This window comes from Lolium perenne, chromosome 4 (genome assembly GCF_019359855.2).
Source record: "Lolium perenne isolate Kyuss_39 chromosome 4, Kyuss_2.0, whole genome shotgun sequence".
Taxonomy (NCBI): Eukaryota; Viridiplantae; Streptophyta; class Magnoliopsida; order Poales; family Poaceae; genus Lolium; species Lolium perenne.
Window position 1 is genome coordinate 233184474 of NC_067247.2, and position 12324 is coordinate 233196797.

Genomic DNA, 12324 nt, shown 5'->3' on the forward strand with positions numbered 1-12324 from the left:
GGGGTGCACTGTGACGCGATGCGCCGGGAGTTCCATCGTCGGCTAGGCAGGGCCATGACCTCGGGTCGGTGTGGGCATGGACGGCAGATACGATGATCCAGTCAATTGCGGTCTCGGGACTGGTGTGGATTTCGGAGTAGCGGCTCCGTGTGTTGGTGTGGGCATCCCTCTTCCTGTTAGAGCATCTCTAACAGAGCCCGTATTTATCGAAACCGAATAAACTGAGTTCAGTCTCCCGAAAAACGAATTGAGAGCGCATTTAGGCACCGCGCAGAACAGAAACCGTAAACGCAAACCGAACTCGCGAAACTCAAATGTCGCGGGAAATCGATTTTCGCGATTGCAGTCGATTTTATCCGATCAAGCTTAATTCATTCATAATTTACAATAATAGTGCCAAAATACATCCGCATTGGACCTACATTACGTACTACGGACCTAATTAGACTAGAAACTTAGGTACCCGGAGACTATACTGTCACCGGGGCGTCGGCGGAGGGTTTTTGGTCGTCGGCGATTGCTAGGCGACGACGAGCGCCGCCACCTCGATGGCCGCCGCGCCGGAGGTGCTCCCGCAGAGGAGAGGCGGTCCGTCATCGTCGCCGCGCGGGGGCAGCGGCGGCAGTGGCGGGCTGCACGCGCCGGTAGCGGGAGGCGCCTCCCTTCCCCTCCGCAGCCGCAGCCTCTCTCCGCAGCCGCAGCCGCAGCCGCCTCGCGCGCGCTTGAAGGCGGCGCGCCATTAGCTCCGGCCACTTGCGGCCGGCCCGCTTCCATGCGGCGTCGGAGAGCGACCGCCTGGCACGCTCCGACTCCGCCCGTACGACCGGCGGACGGCGACTTGACCTTCCACCGCCCGATCGGACACCGCCCCTACCCACGCGTCTTACACGCGTCATTTCGGACGGCGGGGTGGTGGCCGTAGCGGCGGAGCAGCGTCCGAGGGCCCGGGATTGCTCGTCGGAGCGGAGGCAGGCTGCGGAGGCGGGAGAGGTGCGGCGGGAGGGGAGTAGGGTTTCCGAACCGAACTCCCCTCCGCGAACCCTTTTAATAGGGGCCGTGCGGGGAGTTTCTCGGGCCCCCGAACTCCGTATTCGGGACGGCCCACTTTTTCAGTCACTGATCGGCGCCAGTTTCGGCCCGAACCCGTAAATCCGCCGGAAAAGTTCGGTTCCGGCGGGATTTACGGGCTCCGTTAGAGATGCTCTTAGTCTGGGTTTTCCTATGTTTGGCACCCGTGCTCTCAAAATAAATTAAGCGATGTATCAAGGTTTTGATGATTAATGGCAAGCCAATTACATAAGTAAATCAAGGGAGTGCTAAAAGCAAGGCTAAAAGTGTGTTAGTACTGCATGCTATTTGGAATGTCGTCAACTGAAAATTCGAAAAACCAGGTGACTTAGGACAGTTCAAATGTTTGCGCAAGAAACAAGAATTTGGCAAAGTTTGCCCACCGTTTGTTGCTGCCCTTAAATCCAGAACACTACAAGGGGTGTTCGGTGCTTTTTTTTTTTCTTTTGCGGGGAGGATGTTTAGTGCATCCACAGTTCCACACGACCAAAAAAGAACTCTCTAGGACCTGCTCCCAACAAAGTAGTGTTCCTCTTTCCCCTCTCGTGAACAGTTCTCGTGAGAGGCGAAAGAAATAGCTCCGAGATCCCTTGCTCCGCCGACGGCTGGATCGCCGGTCGCCTCCCTCTCCAGCTGTCCTTGTGGCGGCGGGAGGATGGAGGGACTGTCGATTTGTACCCGAGGCTTGTAGATAGTAGGGTAGGGCTCCCCATCGGCGCTGTCAGGGTGGTGGTGGCAGCGACAGTGTGGAATAAGGTGGCCGACGCTTCTTCCCCATCACGGCTACGCCTTGTCTTGCGGATCCGTGAAGCATCCGGCTTTTGGTGCCCCCAGATTGGTCGATCTGGTGGGAGGTGGTGCTCCGGGCTTGGTCGACGACGTGAAGACGGCGACCACCTAGTGGAGCTTTTGTTCCCTGTTCCTCTCTTCGTCACGGTCGGGTGCGCTCTGGCCTTCTTGCGAAGGATCTGGGGGTGGTGCGTCCTGGCTCCGGCAGTCCTCGCCTTCTTGCGAAGGATCTGGGGGTGGTGCGTCCTGGCTCCGGCAGTCCTCGCCGGTTGCTGTGGTCGTTTGTACAGGAGCAGGCTCGGATCTAGCGGAGGTTCACCGGCGAAGATTTCGAAGACGATGGCTTCTCCTTCGACGCGTAGGGCCTTCGAGGCCCCTTTCTTGAAGGACTTCCAGCTGCTTGCCTATGCAAAGCTCCTCGGAGCGAAGATGGCAGCAGCGTGCCTTCAGTGCGCATTGTTGGCGGCAGCGGCCGTCTTTCCCAAGGATTACGTTGTAATTTTCTTGTTTTTCGGGGTGTCTGTAACCGGTGATCTGGGCTTTTGGGTCAAAAAAAAAACTCTCTGACACGCAGCATCCAAATAAGATTTGGACACCAAGCAGTTCCATTTCTCATGGTAACGACCAAAGGAGGCTGATCTTTGTACTGTCTCCCAGTACGGCACCACAAGACACCAGACGCCTCAAAGGTATGAACCAGAAAAATATTACTCCTACTGTACCAACGCTGAGGTGGACTGCTACTCTATAAACATTATGGCTATCAACTATTCACTTGACTTTATACCATACACGATTCTACGATGTACAACTGCTGCAGAAGCTATGATATTGAACCTCATATGCAGCAACTAGATTGCTATACTGTTTGCCTCCAGAAATCATTTCATGGCAAAGTTATTAGCAGCCATATGTCCAATCTCTGCTGGCTGGAGCCGCTTCATGTAATATTTTGATCCCCGCGAGAGATTGATCCGTTTTCTCCTCTCCGCTGGGAGGGATTCCATTGAGCATTCCTTGAAGCCACGCCGGACAAACCTGTGGAAATTTTAATGTAAACATGAGAAAGAATGGGTATTAATTTAAACTAGATGGAGGTCTAGTATCGTCTTTATGACATGAATATTTTCACCACAAGAAAAAGAATGTGCTCTAAAGCCATGAGCAGATATATCATGTTTTAGTGATGAATCAAGAAAGATAGTGAGGCTGACGCTTAATTCATATCGAAACTATACTGAAACTCTCAAAGGAGACGTACAGTATTGCATGATTGACCACCTTCTACTAACAATGATAATTATTCAGTACCATGTTATAGATCATTAAAATGTCTAGACAGAAATAGCACTTTGACCAAAAGTAGAACACAAGTACATACCAATCTGCTGTCCGCGTGGTAAGCAAGAATATTTTCTCGAGACCAAGGTATAATGCCTTCTTCTCAACATAATCTGCATAACCAAAAACACCATGATAAGTATTTGATGAGCAGCAGTTCACTGCAGCGCGTGTGCTACAGAAAGATGAACTTGAAGATGACAACATAGAAGTGAAAACTCAATTGTGGTTATTTTTTTAGGTTGGCTGGTTTAAACACAAAATCAGGAAACATTTTCCTGGAAAAACTGAGGTAGCTCTCAGTTGAGCAAAATCCCTTCCAAACATCAAATTATTGATTCATTTTTTGTTGGTAGACTTGATTCCAAAAGTATACATCAAAATGGCAATAAGACAAGCTCAATAAACAGTGTGTCAATGCTCTGGAGGTAGCATACAAAACAGGCTTCAAGTATTTTACTAATGCAATTTCATATAACTTTGTGTTTTATTGGGGGCAAGTCCTGAAACCTGGTTGATACCAGGAAACTAACCTGTTTTACATTCCCCAGCTGGCATTTTTTTTCAGCCGCCCTTGTTTATTCAAGATTAAGTGTTTGCAGCATATAAAACAAACATTCACATAAACTCTCTAGAGGTTTGTGTAGCCTTTACTAGCTAAACTCATTGGGGAATGATCTCAGTAAACAAGGTGGGAATTACCAGGTTAACAATATTTTCCAAACCCTAGTTGTATGGTTGTATCAACGTTATCTGTATTAAACTGATAGAGGAACTGACGTGAATTTTAAACCCATGGAACAATGCTAATTTGCAATAATCTTACCAAGTAACTTGTCTCCTTGACCCTGTCCTCGACATTCTTCAGATACAGCTATAGCAGCAACTTCCCCAGATTTATCCTCAAAAAAGGGGAAGAGAGCAGCACATGCAATGATTGAACAATCTCTTTCGACAACAATAAAAGATTTCAGTGCTTCCAAAAGCTGTTGAAAGAAAAAGAAAAATGCTTTGTTCAGTTGACTTAAGAGGGAACTGTAAACTCAGGCTAATGGCTTAGTATCCCCACTGCTCGAAGTTCATAAGATAATAAATGACCTCTTTATCTGTTCGCCGCACTAGGACACCAGATTCTTCTAGGGGGTGAATGATTTTTCTAATGCCAGAAAAATCTTCCTCTCTAGCAGTTCTTGTTCCTTCATACATATCTCTGTGGAATGAGTGGAAACATATTATTTCCCTGCACTTTGCTCCTATAAGATATATGCATTATATATGTCCTAATCCAGATCATATGCACACAACACCAACCGCACAAACGCACAGATTTAGATTGTGCCGTACATTATCCGCAGTGGCATTGATGAAATGCATGCATTTTGAGCAATTACAGGAACAGCTTCTTATGAAGTGGGGAAAAATATATGAATCAATAGCTCAATAGGGATATAGGTGCAAAGTAAGTATGCAATTATGGGCTTAGATATCACGGCTAGTGTTCTGTAGCAGGTAGAAATCGACAGAAGTTTCACTATACCTAGCTATCAACGTTCCTGCACCATCTCTTGTGAATAGTTCTAACAACAATGATCCTCCAACCGTGCCATCTATGATATGAACTCTCTGGACACCACCCTGTGAAGAAGAGGAAATACAAATCAGGAAAAATGAACATCACCAATGAATCAATGATACGAAAGAAACATGTACTGATGCATGTCATATACTATTGCCTCATGGAAACAGAATATTCAATGAATCATAGTAGATATCATTCTCGAAGCGATATTACAGATACAACTTCCACTGAGATCAATAAGCAGAATATATACAATCAAGAAAAAAAAAGTGTATTTCAGCAGGATACTTGTCTAACATTATAACATGTATATGACATAATGGTGGACATTGATGAATGTAGTGACAATGCATGTAGCAACATGTACTCATATACCATAATCAGTTTGAAAAATAAGAGCATCCCAAGACATGACTCGAGCAAGAAGTCCAAAACTTACATGGCATACATATGCTGCTGCAGCCAACTCTGAAAGGTAACCATTTGATCTGCTCAACCGCTCCTCCCCTCCAATAGCAAACCCTTGCTCACCAGACAGACCATTTCCATTGTTAAAACCCACACCATTGCGGAAGGATGCAGTGTAATCACCGATGAAGTCCCTCCCGTTCCATACTTGTTCTTTCTCCTCTTTGATAGGAAAGTTAATGGCATAACTTATATCCTCCTCGCCCACGACCTTGACATAATTTGCAGCAGTCTCACTCTGCTTAGCACGTGTTCTGATGAGCATATCTGCTTCCTCGATAGACATGAAACGATTGACTCGGCCATGCTCATCATATATTTGGCCATCGACAACGCAGATAAGCTTGTCTGCCTCAATAGCTAGAGCACATGCCGTTGCAACTTCATAAGTGCTGAAAGTTAGCAAAAGTAATCGCAATATTAGCACGTATTAAAGATAAGAATGATGTATCTGTCATCCTCAAAAATGCTTAAATGAATTATATGAACTATTTGATAGTGAATTGTAGAAGTTTAACCATGAATCAGATGAAAAGAACTACAAAGTGGATGGATTAGAAATCGTACTTGCAATTTAACACCTCTCCTGCACTGGAGTATCCCATATTGCTCACAACAACTATGCTATCTCTATCAAGTCTTTCTTTTATCCGTGAAACATCGATTTTCTTAACTTCACCAGTGAATCCATAGTCAATGCCACCAACAACTCCTCTTCTCTGCCACAAGAAGAGAGGCATTTGAATTCACCATTTCAGAACTAATATACAACCAATATAAATTCAAACATGATTATCTTAAGAAAAGTGAAAGAAAAAAGATGACAGGTAGAGGTTCCAAATTGTTAATTTAAGTACAGCTAAGTAGTTCAAAATTACATAATTTGGAACTCATATAAGCACATAATATTAAATTATTAATACCTCCCAAAGGATTCAATTGGTTATTTAATTATGTTAGATCTCCCTAATGTATTATTTATGTGTGCATTGGCATATTAACCCCTTTCAACTGCATCTATAATCGGAGAGTCGTACTTATTTGGCTTTTGTTTGGGAAAATCAGTTAACCTTTGATGCTTTACAGTCCTAGTACCTATGGATATGGTGCCCTAGGACAAAAACAAGTTAAGAGTATGCCCATACTGTTATAGAAAAGTTTATACAGTTCTAGCTTCCGATGTTGATCTTCCAAATAACTACAGATGGCTCCACTCTTCAACATGTTTTCCCATATCTCTGCTCTCACTACTCTTAGTGATGTAATTTGCATCTAGTAATGAGACGAAAATGTGATATGCTGCAATAAAACCAATACAGTTAAGTACACGATATTCACCTTAGCACCAAGGAAGTTTCCACTTGCAACATTATCCGAGATTTCGTGCCAACGACCATTAACACCATGTCGACGAAGATCTAACATTGGGGGACCAGGAGACAGTTTTGCTTCTATAGTAAGACGTATTCTGCCAGCTGCCTCCATTGCAGCATCTAATGAATCAGAATCTGTAATACGGTAACGACCACCATAATTGGGTGTCTTTCCTGAGAGAAAATCATAAAATGAGCTCCTTCACCACCATGCACACATGTAGTACAATCACCAATACTAAGGAAAGTCATCAAAGCATCAACCACAGCATCAGTACGAAGTGCAGCACTGATTATGTCACAGTTTTCACTTACAGTGCTTCACTAGTTACCAACACTACAAGAAGCAAGAAATGGTTAACTTTAATATTAATCTCCATTTCCAAAAGTGTGAGCTCAACAAACTATGACTAGAATGCACCATGAATACTTGTGCCAGTGAAAATGAATGCATCCAGCTCTCCAGCCATGCTATGCATATACAAAACCAGAATTAAGAATCTTGTTTTAGGTAATCTTTATCCAGAACTCAGCATATCCCAATAACACTTCCTCTACTTTCATTACATGCTACTGTAGCAAATATCGAATATGGCGAATGTGAAGCAAAATAATAAGAAAAGATAAGGTAAAATACGATGATCTTGCGAGTTTTCTGGGATGGGGAGAAATTTATTTCTGACTGATGCGCTTTGTTATGTTAGCGGTAAGCAAACACAGATAGCTCTAATAGAGTGGACGCTAAAAAAACAAAACAAAAAACAAAAAAAAAACATAGCTGTTCAAAGCATATAAAAGTTAAAAGCGCAAAATCTTCAGCTAACCTCTCTCAGCCAAGAGCTTATCAATCTGAACATGTGTTCCAGGAACAAGCACAAATTTGATCCCAAGACCATGTAGAAGCGATATATCCTGCATATTTAAGTAGACTGTGAATTCATGGAACTACACAAAGTATAAAACTAATTACATTTACAAAAAAAATAAAAAAACTACTCCCATTAATTTACCGCGGAACTACACCTTCAGTGACCTGCTGTTCCACTCAACGGACACTGACCCAAGCCCATCTAAAAGGAACTACCGGTACACTTTCCATTATGGGAAGTTGCAAGCTGTCACACGGGCCATGTAATACCTCATTACCCTACTAGTGTGGCTCTGAGGGGGCTCAACACCGTATTCTACTGCACCCTGCCTTCACCAAGTCAGCCAGCAGGTCATCTGTGGCGAATAAATTTCCACGTGCCACATACAGGTGAACTTGTTCGGTAAGTGTCAAACAGGAATTTGTTAGAATTTCACTTTTCTGATAGGAATGTCAAATTAAGTAGTTCTGTACAATATTTTCTTCAAACTGTAGTTTGTTTGAAATATGTAGCAGACTTGCATGAAGACATGACAACTGAAGTGATATCGTACAAAATATAGAGTAAAAAAACACCATTACACAACTTTAGCAACTTGATTGTTTATATGGCAAGCTTAAATAAGATAACCGATTGAAATTAAGGAAGAATATGAGTATGGGGCATTGCGAAGCATCAGAGAACAGACTGGATTAGAAACGAATTTGAGGTAAAGAAAGAAATCAAAGATCATAGAAGATACGTGAAGCCAGACTGTATACTGCATGCAAGGGAAGTGCCAGAGTTGTTAGAACATCCGTTGTCTGACTCTGTACCGGCCGCCCAATGGTCATTTAGTTGTGAAAAGTTTAACCTTTAACTATTGGTAGCCATCAGCCTGGAGAATATACAAGACTAAGCCAACCCAACTTCATAAACACTTGCAAAAAACAAGTCTAAATGAATACAACCCAGTGGATGAAGAAAAATATGACTCAGTAGGTGAACAAAATATGACTTAGTGATGTTGCGCGTTCAGTTAACTAGACTAAACAACTTGTTCCAAACAGACACCCACAAACTGGATGAAAACAACTCAAGTATGTAAAGTGTCCTCATAAGAAGGAAAAACTCCTCCACGAAAGACAAAAAATGGTAATCTTTTAGAAAACACGCAAACAAACATTTGCATCTCATCTCATTAGGGCGGAATAGCAAACTGTAAGTGCAAGAGTTTGGACAACATTGTATCCTACCACAGACCCAGCAAGAGCACGACACTCAGTGAGAGTATAATCCCCAAAAACGAAAAATGATGATGGAAACAAGAAGAATCGTAATATTGCCTTTGTCAAACAACACCTCGGAAAAATCTTAACTATTTCTAAGATCTTGTTTCAGCAAGAAGAGCAGGTCAAGCTATCGAAGATTTTGTTAACAACAATATTCTACAAAAGTGTTTGGGTGACAAAGGACTGGTAGCCGATAGGAGCAAGGAAAAGAAATATGGAGCACACGTGCGGCTGCTAATTTATTCATCTTCTCCAAGAAATCACTGAGCGAGTCAGCGCTGGTTTGAATTTTGCTCGGACAAGCATAACCTCTACGATAGCAACCAGCAGTTGGTAGCTTGTTTCCCTATCGGTGCTGCTCTCATCTTGGTAGAACCACTATAACAAGTGTCGTATCCAACTCGAACAATACCATAACGAAGTGAAGGCCATCAAAATGGTCTCAAATTCCGACACTTTTTAGCTAATGGTCTCAGATTCAATGTATTTATAGATATCCGGCAAATCATCCATGGACAACATTTTAAGATTTGGTTGATCTCCACTTCCTTGTAATTCTAAATTTTCCTCTTTTGGACATTGGACATGCCAATTGACTGCTTACCCTTTTATTTATAAAAATTACTCTGCAGGTTTAGGGGCTGCCCCAGTCGTATTTCTGTCAAGTAAAATGACTGGATCCAGCTTATGAAGTGGATGAATCCACTAAAATCGCATGGCAATGGAGAAAGCAAATTTGATGATAGGCTCATAACTGACACTTGAGAAAACAATTCTAAGCGAGAAACAAAAACTGATCCATCTCATAAACTTCTGCTCTTTTGGCCATTGGACATGCCAAATGACTGCTATTTGTAGGAGTTACTCTCTAGGTTTAGGGGCTGGCCCTATCATATTTCTGTCAAGTAAAATCACATGTTCTAGCTTATGAGTGGATAAATATGATCCACTAAAATCGCAGGGCAATGGAGAAAGTATACTTTGACAGGCAAAGAAAAACTGATCCAATCTCACACACTGGCTCTTCTCCCAAACTCGCAGGTTGAAATGGGGAACAAATCAGCGAAATGCGCTCTCTTCTTTAGCAGAAGAATCAAAATAGTGAAAAAGACAAGAAGCGAAGGCGTTGAAGGGCTTGTGGGAGGCGTCTTCCTCCGCTCGGTTCGGGCGGTGGATCTTCTCTCTCCAGGATCTGTCGGTATGGCGGCGTTACCGGCGGAATTGGTGGAGTTTTTGTTCCTCCGGCCGCGTCCGTGTCCCAGCGGCATCTTCTCCGATGTCGGTGTGAAGCCGGGTGGAGTTGTACAGGAGCTTTCTGGCCGACGGAGCCCGCCCTCTTCTTGGACGGCTACGGCGGCTGTTCTGGATCCTCGGGTGCTTCGGAGCGCGGCGGGTGGTTGCTGGCAGGCGGAGCTGTTCTGCTTCTTCGACTGCGTCGAACGAAGATGGCGGTTCCGAGATCTGGTGAGCACGGGCAGAGTCCCGGCCGACGAGCCCCAACGCCTTGGTCTCGCCGTTGGCGAGCCACTCAATCGGCTCACAAAGCAGCTTGTTCTGCGATGGTGTTCTAAAGATCTGGGAGTGCTGGAAGTTCGTCCTTTTCTCCGGCTGGGCTTCGGCGGCGGCCGGAGACGGGCGACAGAGCGGTGGTGTGCAAGGACCTCCAGGGGCTTCTTCGTTTTTTGCTTTTCTTTTGGGGGTCTTGCTGTAATTGTTCCGGAGACTGGTGGATTCCGGAAAGTTCGTGTGAGTGCTGCGTGGGTTGTACTCTTGGTTTTGATTTGAATGGCACGTGGCATTTTCCTCAAAAAAAAAGAATCAAAATAGTGAAAAAGACAAGAGCAGAATCGCTGCAAACACACACCACCTGAATGCGAATCGTCCATTTCCCTTTCACTCCCCAAAAAAGCAAACTGGGACCATTGATGATGGGAGAGAGAGCGATGGATGGATACCTGCAGAATGCCGTCGAGATGGGACCCGGCGACGACCTCCCCGGAGATGACGACGACGAAGGTGCTCCCCCGGTGGCCCCGGATGTAAGGCCAGGCCTCCCGGAACCAGCCGACGAACCTCCCCCCTTCCTCCGCCTCCCCTCCCTCCAAACCCCCATCGCCGAACAGCCTCGCCCCTCCGCTACACCGCACGGCGACGGAGCACCGGCGCCGCAGCTCAGGAGCGCGCATCGCGAGCCTCCCGGGCCGCGGCCGCGCCGATCCGGCCGCAGCCGCCGGCGCCTTGGAGGGCTCGCCGGCGAAGCGCGCGGCGGCGAGGGACGCCGCCGCCATGGGGCCGGACGGAAGTGAGATTCGGGAAACCTAGGCCGGCCGGTAGCTGACGGCGGTGGCTTTAGCTTGGCGTGGCGTTCTGGTGAGTCGTACGCGGCGAGAAGAGAACGGAGAAAGGCAGGAGTAGGAGTAGGAGGGAAGCTTGGAAGCGGCGAGCGATTTGGCGCGCAGCGACGGGGGGTTTGGGTTTGGGCTTGGCTGACTGGGGGAGGAGCCGGGACGGGATATATACGTGAGGTGGTGCTGCCTAAAAAACGGACCTTTTCTGGCGTCGATTCTGGGTCTGGGGTTCCTTTTCACTTGGGTGAACGCCTTTGTTCCGATGGTCCGTGCAGGCGGCGGGCGGCGGCGTCTGGTGGGTCGGGGGCGGCGACGGCCATCCGCGCGCGGTAGGTGAGTGAAAGCCGAGAGTGCCGACTGCCGAGTGGACGGCCTCTCCGCACGTGCAAGGGCCACCCACTATGGCGATTTACACAAAAATAACCCAAAACTGAAAGAAAAGCACAGACTGATCCTCCGGCGAAACTATTTCACGGATCTAACCCTTTTGTGTGGCGCCCCTCTCAAGGGCGCCACACATGCCAATGTGGCGCCCCTGGCGCTGGCGCCACACACCCATCCGACGTGGCCCGTCGACGCTGAGCTGGTGACCCCGATCCGACGTGGCAGCACGAGTGGCGCCGCTCTCGCCGGCGCCACACTTTGAAAGTGTGGCGCCCGTGGCAAGGGCGCCACACATTCACTTAAGTTTTGGCCGCGCGCGCCCCCAGCCCGACCCTTCTTCTTTCTCCTCCCTCTGTTCTTCTTCTCTCCTCCAGGGCGCCCGGTTTTCTCTCTTCCCCTCTCTCCCCCCACCAAATCAACCACCAAATCGTCAGATCTGTCCGTGGAGATCGTTCCCCATCCATTTGTCAAGGTAATCTCCTTCAAATCTTCTCCATTCATCCACTAATTTCATAGATCGGGCTAGATTTGGACATGAACCCTAGACATGTTTTTTTCTTTTGTGCACTCTATATTGTATTGTTTGTGTTGGAGATGGTAGCCTCATGTATGCATGTGTTTGAACCATAGATTTGTAGAAATCTACATATGAAATTTCACATGTATGTGTATGAACTCTATGTATGTATGTGTATGTATGTGTATGAACCCACATGTATGCCTAGTATTTGTGATGGAGTAACTCATATTTGTTAGTGGAATGGATCGTAATATGGTTCAAAAATGTAAACATGTAGGATGGCCGGTCCCGGTGGACGGGGAAGGGGCCGCCGC

The 12324-nt window shown here is 46.2% G+C and overlaps 1 protein-coding gene across 1 annotated transcript; it reads right to left on the reverse strand.

Moving 5' to 3' along the window:
* Positions 1–2414: 2414 nt before the first annotated feature.
* On the reverse strand, positions 2415–11437 carry LOC127326149 (probable amino-acid acetyltransferase NAGS2, chloroplastic). The gene is made up of 10 exons (XM_051353012.2): positions 10714–11437; positions 7443–7530; positions 6584–6792; positions 5813–5964; positions 5217–5637; positions 4736–4833; positions 4297–4408; positions 4025–4184; positions 3239–3311; positions 2415–2895 (listed from the first exon to the last, which is right to left on the reverse strand). The coding sequence occupies exons 1-10, from the start codon at positions 11044–11046 to the stop codon at positions 2739–2741; spliced, it is 1803 nt and encodes a 600-aa protein (XP_051208972.1). The 5' UTR covers positions 11047–11437; the 3' UTR covers positions 2415–2738.
* Between the last annotated feature and the right edge of the window lie 887 nt (positions 11438–12324).